Raw genomic sequence first — 19725 nt, forward strand, 5'->3', positions numbered from 1 at the left:
GCTGGCTGGGCCTCTGCCTCTCTCGGCCTAGTCGCACGGCTTCTGCATGTGGTCTCTGCACACACCTTGTTCGGCTTCCTCACATCATGGCTGCCCTGGAGCAGTCTGGCGACTTACAGAGCAGCTCTGGGCTCCAGGGCCAGTGCTCCAGTGAATGAGGTGGAAGCTGCCTCCTCTGTTTCTGAAATAGCCTTGAAGTCCCGTAGTCTTGCTGCTGCGTTACTCTGTTAGTTGAAGTAGTCGCAAAGGCCTCTGCTGTTTATCACACAGACACCTCTCTTGGTAACAGGTGTATCAAAGTCACATTGTAAGAGCATGCGAGATGGGAGATGGTGTTGCAGCCCTCCCTGGAAAACGGAGTCTGCTCCCGTTGGTGCTAGGCTGAGCCCAGAAAAGGGAGAGGGAGCGGCATTCTCAAAAGCAATGTGCATTTTGGGTGATGGCACCAAGAATATCTGGAGGTCACAGTGGGAGGGGGTGTTCCCGAGTGACCTCAGACATATCTGGGGAAAGAACTGTCATCCCATGTTGTAGGACAGGAGACCGAGGCTCGGCGAGTTCCCATGACTCCTCCGAAGTGACTGTGCCGACTGGCAGAAGTGGGAACCAAACCCGTGTCTGTCTGACTCCTGAGCCTGACCACACTGCCCTTCTCTGAGGCCTGGGCTGCTGGGTCTGCCGTCCTCGTGTTTACCTGTGGCCTTGGTACTGGTTCACCAGCTGGAGAAGTGCCGGCCAATTAGAGAAGGGATTAAGGAGTAGTCGTGTCTGTGAGGCTTTCTCTCCCCTATCCTCCAGAGTATCCCCCTTACAGCCTCATCTGTTGGGTGTTTGTGGGAATGGCAGGTGATTTGATTTGCTTCCTCAGCTTGGGAAATGACCCATTAGCCTTAGGTCTACCAGGTGACACGTCACCCAGAGGTGCCCTGCTCCTCCCCACCTCATGGGAAGCTGGAGAGGTCCAATGTGCTGGTTCTGGCTTGGAAGCTCTGGGTTTTCTGGAAGTAACAGCGCAGCCTGCGCTTCTGTGTGCAGTCTGAGCTGGGTTATAACCCCAACTACTGCCGCGCCCACCCCGTGGCCACCCCATCCTTGGGGCCATGGCAGATAGCAAATGGGTGGGCAGAGACACCCTAGCAGCCATCGATGCCTCTTCCTTCCTCTTTGAAGGATCTGATGCTGCTGCCGATGAGGGCTACTTCATCTATTAAACCCAATACACTTGTCGCAGCTGCTAAGCCCCCGTAAGCCGCCGGGCGCCGTGTTTGTGATGGGACTGACAGTGCATGGAGGAGGCTGATTATACACGATTCCATTTCGCGGGCCCAGCAATGTAATTTCACAGGGCGATCAGCGTTTGCATGTAATAGCAGGCTGTGCTGAGGTGTCAGAATATTAAAGGCGCTAATGGCAAAGCTCCCTGTTACACAGGGGGCCACCCGCCGCGCCTACAGCAGGGCTGCGCGGCAGGCCCGTCGCAGATGGCTGGCCACTAAGCTAATGGGGCAGCAGCCAAGGCGGGCAGAGCCGCGAGAGAGGAGAGCCAGCCGGGAGCAGCTCGGCACCTGCTTCCCCGCGCATAGAAATTACAGCAGCCCAGGGGAAGGGAAGTGTGCGTGCCTGCCTGGCACAGGGCTGTGGTGGGATGGTTTGCTAAACCCCGCGTCTTTTACTCCAACCCCACCTGCCCCGGACAGGGCTCAGGGGCTCCTCAGTCATCCTTCTGTCTGCCCCACTCTTTGGCCGGGAAGCCACAGCTGGGCTGGCGGGGATGGGGGGGTCCCTGGTGGCTGGGAGAGGTGCAGCTGGAGAAGTGGCACCCCAAGAATTTGGAACCAGTCTGGGAAAGGGACTTGGAACAGGCTTTTTGGCAAGAGCTCTCAAAACCGATTCCTGCCTGTGCTGTTGGAGGTCAGAAAGCTCGTAGGTCCCTTACCCCCACACTGTGCAGGCTGGCAGGAGAGAGGGAGGGAGCAGGGATAGGAAGCAAGCGAGAGAAAGAGGATGGACAATAATTAGGTTCCTTGATTGATGCCCATGTTGCCATTGGTACAGGGAAGTGAGAGGCGGCCCCTCAAGATACGGGTCTTTCTGGCTCTTTCCATCCTTGGTGGCTGCCCCTGCCACACCCAGGTCCTTGCCTGTGCTCTCACCGGGCTTGCTTCTGCCATTCTCCTTTGTCCTTGCTGTGTCTCCTGCCTGCAGTGTTGTCGTCACCACCACCACCACCCACCCAGCTGTCCACTACCACTCCCTCCAGGAAGCTTTCCTAGCTGCCTCCAATGCCAGACAGGCCTGTTTATCTCTATTGTCCCTGTGGACAGCCACAGGGGATGGTCTCCCCGATCCTCCTGGTCTACCGGTTCCCTAGGTCCCAGCCTTGCCTTCTCAGCCAGAATCTCTGAGACACAGCCCGTATCACCTTGTCCTGAGCTGGGCTCCTGGGAAGGCTCTGCTCAGATTCACAGACAGATGTAATCTTGGGGAGGACGCCTGGAGGGAACGGGGAGTGGAAGGATAAGCCGAGTAACCTGAGGGAGAGTTTGGTGCCTGTGTGGGTATGCACGCTTGATAGTGTATGTATCTGGCAGGGAGACACTTCAGAAGTGCGTGCTGGGGGAGAGGGGGGGCAGGGGTGGTGTGGGTAGCAGGTGTGAGGATCCAGACCACCCATTGGTAGGAGGAACACAGAGTGCCATAGGACCCTGTGTTCTCTGGGTGGCTTTCTGTGTCCCCTGGCTGTGACCGAGGGGTACCTCAGATGGCAGGAGCTGGAGGGAGCTTGTGGTGCCGTGCCCTAGCACGTGCCTGGGGGGGGTTCCTTGAGGTTGGTGGTCACTTCTGAAGGTTCAACTCTGCAGGGGTACCTGGGGGAGACATGCCAGGGTTCTCAGCAGGGGCAGCAGGGGGAGAGCCCAGGCTGAAGGAGAGCAGTTTTAATTAACCGTTTTTAATATCATTTTGGACTTTGGCTGGTATGTGAAGGCCCCGCTGGAAGCAGCATTTGTAAAAATTAAATCCCTCTTATTAGGAGCTTGGCAGACCCATGTGCACGTGCTGCCCCCTTCCCCCCGCCTGTGCCCCCCTGAGGAAGTGCTGGATGAGGCCGTGTCACAGCAGCAATTGGTTATCATGCCTTATCTGGGAATATGAAACTGTGCGCATGACACCCACGGCCACGCTGGGGACGCCAATTCATCTCGCCCTCGCTCTGACAAGCTAGACTGCCCTTCCTGAAAGGCATCCGTCAGGCGGGCCCAGGCCGCCGCCTCGCCTGCTGCCTCTCCTTTCCTGCCTGGGTCCCGGCTCATCCTGGTCCGGCAGGCCCAGCCCGGCCCTCCTGGGCTCTGGCCCTCTCCTCCCCCTTGCGCATGTCCCAGTCTAAGGACGATCTTGGGGGGGAGTCGTTATAATAATAATCTAGTCACAGTGACGCGTCAGGGCAAGCGTCTAATGTTATCTGAAGTGGTCTTCCCGCTTAGCTTTGATAAGACTCGGGATGACGTGCAGATAACGTTGAGCTGCCCTGTCCCCCAGCCCCGAGCAGAGCAGAGGGGCCTCCGCTGCCCGCCCGCCGCTCTAAGCCGGGAAGCGGCAGCACCTGCTAATGCAAGTGTTTAATATTTGATGGGCTGGGATAAAGCAGGATCACCTTCGAATTGAATTGAGTGTCAGCCGAGAATCTATTACTGAAATTCGGGTGTGATTTGACAGCAAAGTAGACGATGTTATTCTTCACTAGTTACTGCAATCTTCTCCCCGACATCACTTAAATATTTTTTTCTTTGCTTGAGTAAACACACATTATCCTTCTTTTTTCCCCCTTCCTTCCCTTTTTCCTTTTTAGAGGGGAAAAAAACCCATCCAGCTCGCCTTCTCCAGGCTGATAGGGTAGATTGTTATTTCTTTATTTGTCCTATTAAATGGAATTTCTGATCGTTTAATCCGGCCTTTGTAAGTGATTTTAAAGTACTTGAAAGCCGGCCCGCCACTGCTCTCTGGCCCACTGCGCTCCAGCCATGGCCCTGACCACGCTCAGCAGCTTATCCAGCTGTGCACCACCCACTGGCTGCTTTCCCTTGCTGCCTGCGTTCCCCAGCGCTGCCTTCACTGCCCTGGCTGTACACCAGCGTTCTCTCCCCTGCCCTTGAGCCTTGCACTCAGCCCCCGGTTTGTGGGTCCAGCTGTGGCCTGGGAAAGTGTGGGAGGGTTGGCTGGGAAGTCAGGTTGTGGCTGGTACCTCTTGGTCAAGGAAACTAGCTCGGGAGGGCACTGATGTTGAAGGACCTGCAGGGCCGGGGCTTGGTTCCTGCAGCTGAGAAGGCAGGGTACCAGCCCCTTGGCCTCAGCACAGACTCTGTATCCAGCCTCCTCTCCTGTCTTTGGTTTCTGACCCAGTGTTAGGCCCTCCCTGCTGTGAGGGAGTCTCTGGTGGGATGGGGACCTCCACACCCGAGCACGAGTGGGGACACCACAGTGCCTATCTGACCGTGGCTGCAGTCACCTCAGTTCGACTAGTGACCCTCGGGTCTAGCTTCTGGGAATTCCTCAGGCTACATTCCTATTGACCACATCTCATATGCTTCCTGCCATTGGGAGCAGGGCAGCCTAGGATTCCAGGACTTCAAAGGTGAGGGGATGGGTAATGTCTGAAGGACCAGCCAGCTACACAACTCCCCCCCCCAACCCCCCCCCCCCCCCGCCCCGCAAAAGCCCAGGCTAGCAGGCAGAGCAGGGATTCAGTTCTAACTTAATAGCTTTCTAACCCTTGTATAAGTCTCTTCTTTCTGGGCCTCAGTTTCCTCATCTGTGATGTCAAATCAGTTGTTCCTATAAGGGATTGTGAAAGAAAGTGCCATCCCTGGTCCTGCTATGTACCACCCCTCACTGTGGAGGTTGGTGGCGGCCAGGTGGCGCGAGTAGGGGATGGAGGGGGGCAATGAAGTGCTAGGGGCCTGAGCAGATCGATGCCCCCAGCACTTCCTTCCCCAACCCCAGGAAAACAATTAAGTACAGATCGATGGGTGGCTGCTTTGAATATGCATAAGTGAGCACTTGACCTTCAGCAGAGATCTGTTCCCCCCTAACACACACACACACACACACAGACGCGCGCGCACGCTCTCTTCATGTGTTCCCCTCACAGCTGCTTGAGTCTACCAGGTGACCTTACCCCTCTCAGTTGAGCCCATGCATGGCACTCAGCCTTCCATAGCCTGGCCTGCCTCTCAACCTAAAGCAAGTAGACCATGGGCAGTTGGTCCTCTCTGTAGAGTGAAGTTTGGATATGTTGGTCTCCACATCCTTCATGACACCAGGCTTTATGACCAACAGTACTGTGGTGAGGGGCCCAGCACAGTGCTGGGTGCACTGGAGACCGGGAGACTAACAGGGCTGTCTGGTGAAGGGAGTGCCCTGATGACAGGATGGTCCTGATAAGGAGGGTCTTAGTAAATGGGAGCTCTCTAGAGGAGCCTGGCAAAGGGGCACCCAGTGGGGGCTGGAGGTCTCTGATGGGGAGATGCCTAGCACAAAAGGAGCTCTGAAAGAAGGGATTTTCTGGTGGGGGTCTTGGTGGCAAGGGGACCCAGTGAGGGGGGACTCCCATGAAGTGACACAATGAGAGGAAGCCCCTAGTGGGAAGATTTGGCTGGAGGGTGGAGGTGGTGAGTACTGGGGGTCAGGGCCTCTGTTAACCATTCTTGCCTCCTGTCTTCCAGGCTTACAGCTTCGCCATGGGCTGCTGGCCCAAGAATGGACTTCTAGACATGAACAAGGGCCTCAGCCTGCAGCACATAGGCCGGCCCCACAGCGGCATTGGTCAGTCCCTCCACATATACCCCTGGCAGCTTGGTCAGCCCCCTGCCCGCATGCCCTCATCCCCTAGTGCACAGAGGGGTTCTGCGGCTCATTCTGTGCTCTAATGGGGTGCTTTCCATAGATGGGGGGAGTGGGGAAGGAGGGTGGAGTAGGGGAGAGTGGAACCAGACCATTGGAAAAAATCTCTCAAAACACTGTTTAGGAGGACAGTGGGGCCTGGGCTTTGGGTGGGTTGCAGGTGGCCTTGGATTCAGGCCAAGCTATCCCTGACCCTGCCTGCATCTCTGGTGGGTGATGTCCTCAGAGGGGTGGGCACATGTCTGTTTACCCACCCCCACGGAGCTAGAGGAGGCTGTTTAATATTGTTTCAAGTCTGTGGCTACTAAACTGGGCGATCAATGGGAGTTAAGGAGATGAATTATTTAAACCTCACCAGCTTTTAATTAGTCGGGGTCCTTCTGACCGATGGCTCCGTCCACAGGGTATTGACTCCCCTGCAGGAGCAGCAGCCTCCATTGAGCGGTGCCTCGGTTGGGAGGGGCCACTTGGGGTACCAGGTGGGGGTGCACCCTCAGAGGGATCCCTGCTTGGGAGGGGGCTGGAGTGGCTGTGGTTCTAGGCATTGGAGGCTCGGCTAACTTCCGATATATCAGTATTGGGGTGTGTGTGTGTGTCTGTGTAACAATATATCTGGGTTGATTTTCCTGAGGGCATTTGTCTGTTTATGGAAGCAACCATCAACTTGTGTGTGTATCCACCAGAAAGTGTGTCTTTTCATTTCTGTGTATCTCATTTTCTGTGCGTGAGCACACGTCATGCAAATGCTTTCAGGCTTGGTACTTGACAAGATAGGCTTTGTTCCAAGTGGGGAGGAGGGGGAGTATTCCTGGGAGGTGGTATGACATTATCATAACTTGTGTACCTTTGGGGAGCTGTGACAGCAGAGGGGACTGGCAAGATACACCAGAAGGACCCAGTCACCTCTCAGAGACTAGCCCTTCCTCCTTCCCGCAGACATCACTGGTGCCTAGTGGGTGCTGGGCATGCTAAGTGGAGATTCTTGTCCTCAAGGAGGCCACATCCTAGGACGAGACGGATGAACTGGGTACTCGGGGTACTGAGGGCCATGATAGGAATGCCTAGGCTGCTCTGTGGGAGGGTTCCCCTGACCTCAGGTGCCAAGGTGACTTCTGCTTCTTTATTTACATCTCCCTGACTTCAGGGACGCTCTGTATCATTCTTATTGGGACACCTCAAGGCTCTCCTGGGGTCCAGGGGGAAAAGAGGAAGCAGTCAACATGCCTGAGGGAATTGGGGCTGCCCCACAACAACTGCTGTTCTCCGAAGGAGCTATTCCATACAACCTGGAGAAGACCCCAAACCTAGCAAGGTGATATGCTTGGGAGCTCAGCAGGGAGTTTCCTAGAGAAGAAGACTCTCGAGTCAGGAAATCCTTGAAAGATGAATAGGAGTTCGCTAGGTAGAAAAATGGGGGAAGGATTTTCTACTTAAGTGCAGCTGTGTGTACAAAAGCACAAGGGCACGTTAAAGACCACTTAGACCCCTACAAATAGTTTGCCGTGACTGGAATGGGGGGGACATTTGGATCAGGGAACAGCTGGAAAAGAAATGGGGAAATAAGCGGGTCTTTAATGCCAGGTTAAAGGGTTGGCTTTTTGATGAGGTTCTTAGGAGACAAGAGGTTTGGGAGGGAGAGGACAGCGCTATCAGAGCTCTTTCTCAGAGCTGACGGGGCAGCACACGTTGCACACTTCGATTCTTAGTAGATGCTCAGTAAGCACTGCGGGGTGGGCGGCTGGATAAACAAGTGAGTCAGTGAGTCAGTGACTGAGGGATGGGAAAGGGAGGGACCAGAGAATGAGAATTAGTGAGAAGACTTGCCCTGGCCCAGGCGGGGAGGGGCTGCAGCAGGACCCACAGGACTGGGTCGGCCTTGAGCTGGGTGCCCTGCGTCTGTGAATGTGTCCCAGGTGTGTTTGTGAGACGAAGAGGTTCCTTCTTGCCTGTTAGGACTCCTGAGATGTTCCTTCCCTTTCCAGGGAAGGTTTTTCCATCTGGCTGGGCCACAAGAGGACAGTCCAAGGTGACAGGTGATAATGGAACCAAGAGGAAGTTCTGGCTCTACCACCCAGAGCCCTGTGACTTTAGACAAGGGACCCTGCCAGTGACTCTCAGGGCTGTTGGGGAGGTTCAGTGAAGCGCCTATGTAAAGTGCTTATGTAGTACCTGGCCCGGCACACAGTGGGTGCTCAAGTAGCCCCCTCCTCTATGGCCAGGCTCACACCATGGTCTCCCCAGGGCACTGGGGGTTCCTGGCCCTGGGTCTTTGTATCTTTGAATGCAGAGGGCTGTCCTGCCAGCTCCGAGCTGCCTCTGAGGTGTGGGTGAGGGTGTTTGGAGGGGAGGGAGGATGCAGGGCATTAATTGGGCTGGGAGAGGCGGGGAGGGGAGGCGTTGGTTTTGAGCAGTGAGGTTAATGGCCCTCGCGCCAAAGAGACAGCTTTAATGAGCTTCAGCTGGCGGTGCCCCGAGTTACTGTGCGTGCTAAAAGGGTCGCGCTGTAAGAGTTTGATGTAGACTGTTTCCCAGCCCTGGGGTCAAGGGTCAGCTCCTGTCACTGGCCACTCAGGCTGGTCCTCAGTGACATAGTGCTAATTAACTGCATGAGGAGCTGCCAGCCTGAAGTGGGGAGTGGTATGCATATTGGTTGGGGGGGGGTGGCATTGGTGATGCTGGGCAAGGGTTCTGCAGATCCCACAGCTTGGCCATCTCTGGAATCTGCTCAGCTCTCCCATGATGCCACAGTGGTGGGGCGGGGAGGGAGGCAGTGGTTCTGTGTGCAAATCACTGATGATCCTAGGCCCTAGAGGGATCTTCTGAGCCTCTTTGTAAGGTATGAGTGGCAGGGGGAGGTTTGTGGGGCCTACCTGGTGGGGACTGCCGCTGAGCACTGGGTGTGTGGCCCCTAAGAGAGCAAGGGGCAGGCATGCTGGAGGGTTGGGCAATGGCTCGGGGCCAGGGCCAGGAGGTAGGCCGTAGGAGGGGATGGGGCCCATTGGGATGGATGTGCACAGCTGAGCTGTCTGAGGGGGAGCCGTGGGAGCGTCCTGGCAGAGGAGTGACGTGGTCAGAATTGGGCTTTAGAGCAGTCTGAGAGTTTGCACAGGGAGGGTAACGAGGAGAAACTATAGAAGAGGAAGTTGACTAGGGTGCACAGAAGTGACGGTTAATTCAGAGCCAGCAGTAGCCTTGGGAACGGAAGCAGAGGACCAGGTCAGTGAGTGTCTACCTCACACCTGCTCTGTGTCAGGAGCTGTGCTGGGCATACCTATGAGGATAACGGACAGAGTGCCCTGCCCCCCAGAGCTCAGCTCCGATCGTCCACACAGGTACAGCTGGCCCTGGCAGCTGAGGGAGAGGTAGGCTCAGGAGTGGAGACAGTGGAGCTCCAGGTACAAAGGGCGGGGGGGGTGTCGGGGGCTGTCGGCATGGCCTCTGTCGAGAGAGGGACACTTCCTTCTGGGGTGCTGGATTTGGCCTTGTGAGCCTGGTTGAGCAGGGTGGCGTGGAGCGGGTTGTGGGCAAAGAGGACCCCGTGTCTGTGGGACTGCTGCCACCCATGCTGTCAGTGGGCTCTGTCTGCATCCTTGGTGTGGACCAAAGGCTTGGAGGCGGGTGCTCTGTGGTGCTTCTCGTGTTTCTGCAAAGGGTCAGCAAGTATTCAGGGGTACTTTTTATTAACAAATGTAATTTTCACACCAGTTTTATGGAAGGCAGGCATTATCATCCCCGTTTTAGAGACTAGGAAGCTGAGACTCAGTTAAGTGACTGGCCTGAGGTCACACAGCCAGTTGAATTGAAGAGCCAGGACTCAAACCCAGGCCCTTCTGAGTGCAGAGTCTGTGTCCTTACCACTGTGCTGAACTAGGAAGCACCTTTTTGGTGTCGGGCTTTGTGCTTCCAACAGAGACGATGAGGACGGACACAAGCTCACTTCCCTTGTTTCCCTCTGTTAATGTGAAACATACAGGCCTTGACCAAGCCTTGCCAAGGAAGAGAAAAAAGGAGGCATTGCCACCGCTTCACCCCTGCTGCAGTCGCCCTCCGAGCCAGAGCCCGGCAATTCTGACCTCCTTCTGACAGTTCTTACTCTGATTTGTTTGCTCTTCACCTTGTTGACCAGGAAAATCCTGCCCATTTTCCCAGGGCCACCTCTTCTGGGAATCTTGCCTGATTTCCTAGTGTGAATGTACAAAATACATCCTTGGGCCCCACTTACAGTCTTGGGGGTGTGATGTTCAGGCCCTACAGACTTGATCTAACACTAGGACCCAGGCCTTCTTCCCTTCTTCCTTTTTAGAAATCTGCACAGAAAATGTCAGTAAAATCTCACCTGTTGTTGGGACAGGAACGCTCCACAGACTGCTGATTTTCAGCTGGCCGGGAGAATAACGGGAACCTTCCCTGATGCCCAGCCGGGTGGTCCTGCCCTGGCTCCTTAGCCCCCCTGCTCAGGCCCTGAGGAGGGTCTCTCTGAGGCTCATGGTAGGAGGGATACCCAACACCCAAGTGGACTCTCAGGAGCTCGTTTCCCAGCATGGTTTGGCAAAAAGAGCTGGGCTGGCAGGTGGCAAGGTGGGGGCCTGGGCCCAGGGGGGCAGCACTGGCCTGTGGTCTCCCCTGAAGGAGTAGGGTGTCTATCAAGAGTCCAGTCAGAGCGCATTAGCTCTGTGACACAGATCTCATTAGCTCCCGTGAGAGGTGTCACTGCAGGAGAATCGTCGGCTCAGGGAGATGCTTGTACCAAAAGGAAGAAAGGACAGTGACAGCCTTTTCTCTGCCGCCTCTGTTGCCACGCTCCCTGGGCCGCCCGCCTTCCTCCTCGTGGGGGGGTGGGGGTGCCGGCTAATGAGCTCGTCTGCAGTACAGCTTTGCCTTCCCCTCCTTGAAGTTCCCCAGGTCCCTCTGAAGACCTCAGGCCCGGGATTAGCACACACCAAACGCCAGCCCCCCTCTTGCCCAGCAGGGAGTGCCTTCTGATCACCCTGCTCCGATACCTTCAGTGAGAGAAAGGAGGTGGGGCCAAGGCAGAGCCACCGTGGCTGCCAGGGAGGGAGGGGGCTTCCACCCTTGGAAGGCTCAGGCCTCCTGCTTCCCTTGACAGAGTGACCACATCCATTTTTCTGCAGTGGGTTCTTTCTTTCCAGAGTTGCAATCTTATCCTCTCTTCCCCTTTTCCCATGACAGCTTTCCAGGTGGTGCCCCATCCCGATGGGGAACCCTTCTCCCGAGGCACAGAAGAATGTGGGGACGGCGGTTGAGGGTTCAGTGGGCACAGCATTCAGATCTAATCTGAGCTAAGGCTTTCTGGCTATAAGCCAGGGGGGCTTCAGAATCAGCTAGAAACCAGTCTGGGCTTTGGAACACCTGAGGGTGGTGAAGTATTGATAAAGGCCCCTGCGGACCTAGTAGCCCTCTCCCTGGCTGTCCCAGAGAGAGAGGCGCTGCTCGGGCCACCCCCCACCCCCCTACCCACACTTCGGGCATCCTCAAGTTGGGTTCAAGAGGGGGCAGAGACAGTTGGAGTATGTGCTTCCCCGGCACTACTGCCACCCCCTACTCCTGTCTAGTTCTTCTGGTGTGGCCCAGAGAAAGTGAGCAGCTGGGGAGAGGATGGTCATGAGAATGGATAACTCTCCAGGCATCCACAGGGGCTCCATGGGCATGGGCCTGCCTGGAGGCAGTATTCACCTAGAGGGGTACTCACTCCCTCCTCTCTGAGCTGGCACCCTTGGAGTCCTGGGGGACATCTGAGGAATCGGTCCTTGCCTAGACACCAGGTTCTAGTCTTCAGTAGAAACCACAGATGGAAAATGGATAGACAGATGGACGAGTGGATTGCTGGATGGATGGGGGAAGGTTCTGGTATGTTTATGTATGTGTTCTGTGTGTGTGATGCAGTGGGAAGTACAATCTTTGTTTCCCTACCTTCCTAGCCCCGGGCCCGGCCTGGCCTCCCCTTGTCTCTCTCTGTATCTCCTGTCAAACCATCGCAGACGTAAATGACAAAGAAATCAGAAAGACAGATCAATGCCGGCCAAATTAGCACTTGCAGATAGACTGTGCGGGGATGTCAGCGCCCTGACCCCTGGTGATCTTGCAGCCTCCACCGCTGATATTATGCAAATTGCATCCATCTGGCAGGACCTGCGTGCTGGCTGTTCCTACTCAGAGGAGTAATGGGCTGGGGGTGGGCGGGAGTGTTGGAGCAAGAGTCGGTGGAACGGGTGTGTGCGTGTGTGTGCATGTGTGAGCATGTGCTTGAGTGTGTGTGAAGGCGTGTGGTGCCCACCGAGCACTCTGGGCGGTGATGGAGTGATTGACAGGGCAGATAAGGGGCTGCATTGGATTCCTTTGGGCTGGGGGATTAGGAGCAGCCACAGATGGGAGATAACTGGACTTCATTTCAGTTTATTTTCCTCCTTATCCTCGCTCCCCACCTTCACTCCCCGAAAAACACAATCTCTGTAGTTTGCGTTTTCATCAATATTTGCAAGTCATTACCACTGGTTTAAGGTGAGAGACAATGTCAGGGCCCAGAGCAGGCCAACCCTCCCCTGATTGTATCCAGGTTTGGTACCCTGAAAATGAGCTCCATGAGTAGCGAGACAGCCTTCACTCTCGCCGTGTTCCCAGCATCGCTCCTCTCAGGCCCTCAGTACTCCTGGGATGCGCCACGCCTCGTGGCCAGCCCCAGACCTACCTCCCCAGCTGACCTGGCAGTCCCTAAGCTGGGCCCTGCCCTTGCCACCTGAAGCTGCCGTGTGACATCCCTGCCCCCAGGCTGAGGCTGCAGCATAGGTGCTTCCGCCCCTGGTATGAGCTGTGCCTCTGGGAACTGCTGTCCTCTTCTGCAGGGCTCTGGACCTTTCCCCACAGCTCCTCCTGCCCTGGACACTGCTGACCAGGGTCCAGACCCCACCTGGGCAAAGTGGGGCTGTGGCCTGTGGAGGGGGCAGCTTGGTCTGGATTGCATCCCTCCACATTTGCGGAGTGCCAGATGTAGTACAGAAGAGTTCACATCTGTCCTCTCATTGAGTTCCCAAACCCTGTAAGATAGGGGCTGTCCCCACTAGTGGGTGTGAGAAATCTGGAGCTCGAGAAGGTTACTGTTCACCCAAGGCTGCGGAGCCAGGATGTGGGAGCGCCGGGATGTAAATGCATGTCTCTCTAAGGTCAGAGTTTGTAACCACCAAGTTGGGCTTCACTGCGGCGGCGGCAGCCCTGGGCGCCCTACGCATTAGTGTGCCTGAGCCCGCGGAGGGAACCACCCTGGTACGCCGGGCAGCCCCGTTCCTTCGGCTCCCAGCCTCTGAACACAGACCGTGACCCAGACCAGACCCCTTGCCAGGCTGAGCCAGACCAAAAGGGACGGGATTCAAACACATCCCGCTGTCAGGAGCAGTGTGTCTGAGATAGTCGGGCTGTAGCAAGAAGGACGCACAGAGGACAGAACGCACCCAGCGGCTGAGCCAGCCCAGGGATCTGTCCCCACATGTGGCATCCAGGCCCCTGCAGCTCAAGGAGAGGGGCTGAGCAGCTCAGTCCAGGCAGCTGTGGGGGCACAGGGTCTCGCTGTCCCAGGGGCCCCTCCAAAACTGGGTCCCCACCGTACCCTCCTACCAGGCAGGGTTGGGAGCTGAGAGTGCTGGGGACATGTCCGGGGACACGTGTGCAAGGGGAGCTTGTCCTAATGAGGAGAACATGGCTGCTAGTTAGGCGAGGGGCGGGCGGGGAGCCGCAGAGCTGATTGAAGGCAGGGGCAGGGGTCAGACAATTAGGCCCAGATCCGGCCGTTTGATGTGAGTTCTGAGGCCTCAAAGCCTCCCTTCAGCCCGCTCCCTCCACTCCCTCCACTCCCTCCTCTCCCTCCTCTTTCCTTTCTTCTTCTGCCCAAAGGCAGGAAGGATGGAAACGCTTACTCTCACTGTTACTATTATTAAACTCTGCGGCAGGCCAGCCAGACCCCAGGACTCCTGCCCACAGGGGGCACCCCAGGCCCCCAGGAGGCTTCTTGGGCCCCAGGGGGCATCTGGCCAGAGGCTAGGACCAACCTGAGGGCAGGGATGAGCTGAGCCCCTGGAACAGGGTAACCTTGCTCCCTTTCTTGCTTCTGAGGCCGAAATGAATAGGGCTGCCCAGTGGAGGTTTGGGCCCAGGGCTGCTTTGACCATCACCTCCTACAGCCACCTAGTTCTTTTCTGTTCTGTCTGGGGTTTGAGGGTGAGGGTAGGTTCATTCACACGCTTACCCCATCACACAAACAGTTGTCTGCAGCAATCACGCCAAAACCCTGCCCTGCAAGGGGAAGCTACATAAAGCCACACAGCCCTACGGTACTGTCACACCAAAGTAGAGCGTGTGTCGTCCCCCCCACCCCAATGTCCTAGTCACACATAGCATCACAGGGTCCCTTACTTTATCACACCCACTAAGGCTCCGCCTCCTGCAGCAGGGCCCTGGGAGCTCAGCCCCTCCCCAGAGTGTCTGGGAACAGCAGTCGGATCTTGTGGCCAGGGTGGGTGGGTGCTGAGACCTTCCAGTCCCCCATCCCAGGATATCAGCCTAGAGAGCAGGTACTGACCAGAGAGTGGGAGGAAGCCAGACTGGGGGGGCAGTGGGGAGAGGGAGGGTGGGAGCAGAGATAAATGTTAGCTCATTTCTTCCGTAATTAGTTACTCCCTCATCCCCGCGTTGTAATTGTGAACAAGCTGTAATGTTTAATTAGTCTGTAAATGAAACCCCAATTTCATAATGGCCTGGCTGACAGGGCTAAGTGAGCAGGGGAGGAGGCAGCGGGGAGGTAATAGGGAGGGCCTGTGATGGGGGGCGTGAGGGGAGCACCAGGGGGCGGTGGCTTGTGGGATCACCTCCCCTTTGGCCCCAGCCGGGGCTCTGTGCCTAGGCCTAGTACTTGCACTCCCCCCTCTAATGTCCTCTCCACCAACCCTCCTTACCAGAGAAAGGAGGCGGGAGGGAAGGCTGCTGGCACCCTTCTGCCCCGCTCCCTGCCTGCTCTCCAGTTCTTAGGGTGGGATACCACAATCCCAGCCCAACGTACGTGCTTCTGGTTAGAGAAACTGGCTCTGAGGGCGTAGGCCTTGTGACTCCAGCAAGGATGATGCTTCCTCCCTAGCTCCAACTTTCCTCCTTCTCAAATCATCCTCCTGGGAGGCCTTTGCTCAGGCCTCGGGATCTGGTCCTCCACCTAAAGGAGCCGGTGATTGGCACAGGATAGGCCCTTCCCCCTCCAGCCCCTCTGTGAGGCAGGATCCAGCATCTGTGCCAGGCCGACCCCCCAGACCTGACCTTGCTCTCCGTGGGTATCACCGCAGACTGTGATAAACTGGAGCTGCCGCAGGGGGGAGCCCCCGGCCCCACCACTCTCTCATCGGTCTCCCTGTCTCCCCCACAACATCCTCACCGCCTGCACACGCCCCTACCCCGCCTGCTGCAGCCATAAATCTCAATTTACGAGGGCGGCTCTGGTGGGGGAGGGAGGCAGCGCCGCTAATGACGGCTCCTCAGCCGGATTTTTCATGTTGCACAGTCATAAATTTTTAAGAACAGCATGGGCAGCACGTTAGCGAGTTATCGAGGCTGCCTCCGTGCTGGCTGCCTAGCTCCAAGAGCAGAGAAGAAGGCAAGGCAGAGGTGGCACTTGGGGCAGGGGTGGGGCCCAGCAGCCAGACTAGCCTGAAGGCCAGGGGACCGCTGGGCCAGGCAGCCAGGCCAGTGTGAGCTCTTGCGCAGGGCCGGGCAGCACTGCCACGGCAGCTGGGAGCCAGGGACGGGCACACGGTGTGGACAGGCACGTGGGCACACAGACCATGGCGTTGGGAGGTGCTGATGGATGCCTCTGCTCCAGGACTTGACACCATGATGTACAGGGAGCCTGGAGACATATGGATTTTCAAAGTGGCCACTTTGAATAGAATTACAAACCCTGACATATGCACAGTGAGGCCTCCGCCCTGGCGGAGCTACATTTGGTTCATAAACGAGGGGGGGTCCTTCTGGGATCGTTCTTGAGAGCTCGGGTCCCTGGAGCTACCGAGGGAGATCCCTGGGGAAATAGGCACAGAGGGGAACAGACCTATGGATATGCTGAAGCCAGGAGCCTGGAAACGGGAAGACCTCGTTCTAGTCAAGGCTCATCACTCCCAGGTTGTGTGGTCCTGGGTAAGTCACTCACCACTCTGGGCCTCTGTCTCTTTTTCTTTAAAATGGGGCTGATGGTGACTTCTACCTCCCAGGCTTATGGTGAGGAGGAAGGAGGTAATGTGCCTGAAAATACTGTAAACCTCCCACTGAGTACCAGTTGGCTCATTGGTCTATTTTCCATCTCTGTAGAAGTTTTTGAGAAGAGTGTCTGTGGAAAAGATATTTGTGGAGGATAGAGGGGCATTTGCTTTTGTTCAGTCTTTCAGAAGATGCTTGCTCAGGCCCCTGGGTGCCCAGTGCAGTGCTGGATTTCAGAGCTGAGGGAGGTTCCTTCCTGGGAGGTGACGTGAGCACTCTTGGCTGGGAGCAGCTCTGTTCCCAGCCCTGTGCCTGGTCCCCACGTAGAGTCAATGGGCCAGAACCAGCCCTGTCCTGCCATGGGCACACCTGAGCTTCAGGGCACTGAGGGGCCCACACAGGCCTTCTCATAACCCCCAGGCTGAATGCACATCTGAGTTTCCTAATCTGTGCAATTGAGGGTTAATGATCTTGACAATCTCTCAGGAGCCACAAGCAAAAGGTCAAGAAATCGGGATGTTGCTCAAGTCAGCAGAGGACATATGACAGGATGAGTCCGTGGTAATCCACCAGGAACAAGTGCCAGTCATTTAGGGAGAAGAGCACCCCTGAGCTGGGCCCTGCCCCCCACCCCTTCTCAAGCCACTCTCCTCACGCCCTGTGTACTCCAGCACAAGGCCCTCCCCTATTTTCCGGAAACTGCCATTCCTTCTCTTACCTCAAGGCTTTCCCATGTGCCTTTATGGCCCTTGGAAGCCCCCCATTCCCATCCCTTGCCCTGATGACTTCCTGCTCATCCTTCAGAGCACAGCTCAAAGTTTGCTTCCCCAGGGATGCCTCCCCTGACTCCTAGAGTTGGTTAGGTCCTCCCCTGTGCACACCCTCCTAACACCCAGCACTTCCCTGCACAGCATTTCCTCACAATCCTAATTAAGAAATAGTCGTCTAACACCTGTCTCCCCAACTGGATTGTAAGTTCCCTGAGGGCAGGAACTTATGTCTGTTTGTTCAGCTTGTATCCCCAAAGGGTAACCTTATGTCTGACTCATGTAGGCAGATAGTAAATAAAATGTGTTGCTTTGAATCAAGTTGGGCTGAAGTGGCCCTGGCCCACCCCTGGGTGCCAGGGCAGGGGGAGGCAGCTAGGGCAGTGCCTGGAGCTGAGGTGCTTCCCATTAGTCCTCATGATTAATTCACAGCCACACTGTGATGGAGTGGGCTTGTCCCCAGTCAGCGCCTCCGCTGGGGCCCACCTGTTAGCGACAAACAAACAAAGGGGATAAATAATGCATTGGGAGCTGAGCCAGGCAAGGCGGCGGTATTGAAATTAATAGGGATTAGCTGAGCAGCTTGAGGATGAAATATTTACCAGGTGGGACTGGGCTTCGGGAGGGCAGCTCCCCTCGCAGAGTCCCCAGGCAGAGCCAGCCCCTTCTCCAGGGCATCACTGCTAGCACTGGGGAGCCCCAACACCGCTGCTGCTGCCACCCCAGATGCCTCGGTTTGCTGGCCAGACTGGTGGCCAGACTGCTGAGAGCTCAGGTCCCAGCCAGTGTCTTGGCCCAGCAGGTCTTGGGGGAAATCAAGAGAGTAGGAAGGAATGGAGGTGGGGAAAGTGGTGAAGCCTGCAGCACTTTGGAAGCTGGAGACAAGGACCTTGACTAATTTTCAGGGCCTGGACATGTCTAGGCTTCGGGCAACGGATGTCAGGGCCGTGATCTTGTCTTGCATCCTTCCCTCTTTCTTTTCTTCCAGTTCTTCTTTCTTCCACTTAATACGTGTTTACTGAGAGCTCTGCACAGGTAACATTAGTGCCTCAGGTTTGTGGTCTAGCAGGAGGTGACAGGCCATCACAGTGGAGGAACATTGGGTGCTGTGAAACACGTAGAAGGATCGCTAACACAGACCTGAGGGCCCAGGTAAGGCACTTGAGGAAATGATAGCGAGGGGCGGGACTTTCCAGTGGAAGGACAGGCATGTGAAAAAGCTGAGAAGCAAAAGAACCTGAACTTGGGTCCAGCAAGAGAGTGAGGAAAATGAGACTGTGGGCGGGGGGAGGAAGAGGGGGCACACCTGGGAAGATTCCCCAGAACTTTATAAAGAAGTGTGGACACTATCCTGCGAGCAGTGAGGCGCTATTGGACTGGTGGTAGTTTTAATTATTAACTCTTAGAATTTTTACTTTGAATCAATTTTACATTGCAGAGAAGGTTCTATATACATCTCTTCCCCAGCTTTCTCTCGTGTTAGCATCTGACATAATCACGGTACGGTTATCAGCACCAGGAAATGAACGTGGCTACTATACTGTCAGCTGAACTGGAGGTCTTATTTGGATTTTACCAGTGTTTCCAATGCTGTCCTTTTTCTGTTCCAGGATCATTGCAGGGTTTTAAGACAGGGAGTGAAATGACCAGATTTGTGGCTTAGAAGGACACCTTGGAGGAGATTGGCGGGGGCACTGCTGTCTCCTGGGTGAGAGGTGGTGGCGCCCTGGACCAGGGCGGTGGTAGTGGGAATATAGGTTTAGAAATCCCTGGGACATCTATGGTAGATATAGCTCAGGGCTGCGTAAGTATGCCCAAGGAGAGAAGAGAGAGAAGGGGGGCCAGTGGCAGCTCTGAGCAACACCCATTTTGTAGGGATGGTCACATGAAAGATGCGTGCAAAGAAGCTGAAGAGTTGGATAGGGAGGGAAGGTGCTGTCACTGAACCAGGGGAGAAGGGCGTCAGGGCAGGAGTTAGTCCACTAGGGCCGTCTTAGCCACTGGACTTCAGCCCCGTGAGGTCAGAGGGGTCATTAGAAAAAGCGGTTCAGCGGGACGCAGTTGGGGCAATCAGAATGCAGTGTGGGGAATGAGGGAATGAGGCCTTGAGCGTTAACAGGGAAGTTTGGCTACGAACAGGAGGAGAGGTTGGGTACCAGGCTCGTAGAAGAGCTAAGAGGAGGTTGTTTTTAGAGATGGGAGAGATCTGATAGGTTTACATGCTTCTGTGAAAGAAGTAGTGCAGAAAAACAGTTGAGACCCTATCAGAAAGGAGGTTGCTCATCACGTAAGTCCCCTGAAAAGGAAGTGGGGTGGAGAACCCAGGTGGTGTGAGGGTGGGCTTTAGAAGTGCCATCAGGACGTGCCCCCTCTCCTCTCTCCGTGACAGGTGAGAGGAAAGTGCCTCCTGTGTGTCCTGTGAAATAGGAGGCAAAACTGTGGGAGAAGGTTCGGGGGTAGGGGACTTGGGAATAGTGGACAGTAGAGAAAGTTCGGCGATGCCACAGGGAGGAAGGGCGAGGGCATGCACACTGCTCGCAGGACATCAGCTGGGCGGTTTTAGACACCCATTTGAGGTTGAGGACTCTGATTCTAGGAACGGCGCGAGTCTGTGTGGTTGTGATGCTCTCTAGTCCCACTCCGTCTAGGTGCAGGCACAGAGGAAGGCAGTGTGGGTTTTTCCAGGCAGGGATGATGGAAGGAAAAGGAAGCAAGACAGTTGAGAATATTGGCAAGAAAGGACTGAGGCGATGAACCATGGAATCCAGGTTCCTGTTGGCGGTGTGCCGGCTATGTGGCGAGGACGGAATGCGTG

The 19725-nt window shown here is 55.8% G+C and overlaps 1 protein-coding gene across 17 annotated transcripts in view; it reads left to right on the forward strand.

Moving 5' to 3' along the window:
* Window positions 1-19725, forward strand: part of ERI3 (ERI1 exoribonuclease family member 3) — a 128138-nt gene that overhangs the window by 97102 nt on the left and 11311 nt on the right. For 15 of the 17 annotated variants that reach the window (XR_007402366.1, XR_007402367.1, XM_035698965.2 and 12 more), the window contains one exon: window positions 5721-5820. The exons of the other annotated variants lie outside the window; for them this stretch is intronic. Coding sequence is in view for 13 of the 15 variants with exons in the window: in XM_035698965.2 (XP_035554858.1) it covers window positions 5721-5820 (100 nt within the window). In the remaining 2 variants the exon portion in view is untranslated. The remainder of the gene's footprint in view (window positions 1-5720; window positions 5821-19725) is intronic. 17 annotated transcript variants of the gene reach the window in all.

Source organism: Canis lupus, chromosome 15 (assembly GCF_003254725.2).
Source record: "Canis lupus dingo isolate Sandy chromosome 15, ASM325472v2, whole genome shotgun sequence".
In the NCBI taxonomy this organism is placed as follows: domain Eukaryota; kingdom Metazoa; phylum Chordata; class Mammalia; order Carnivora; family Canidae; genus Canis; species Canis lupus.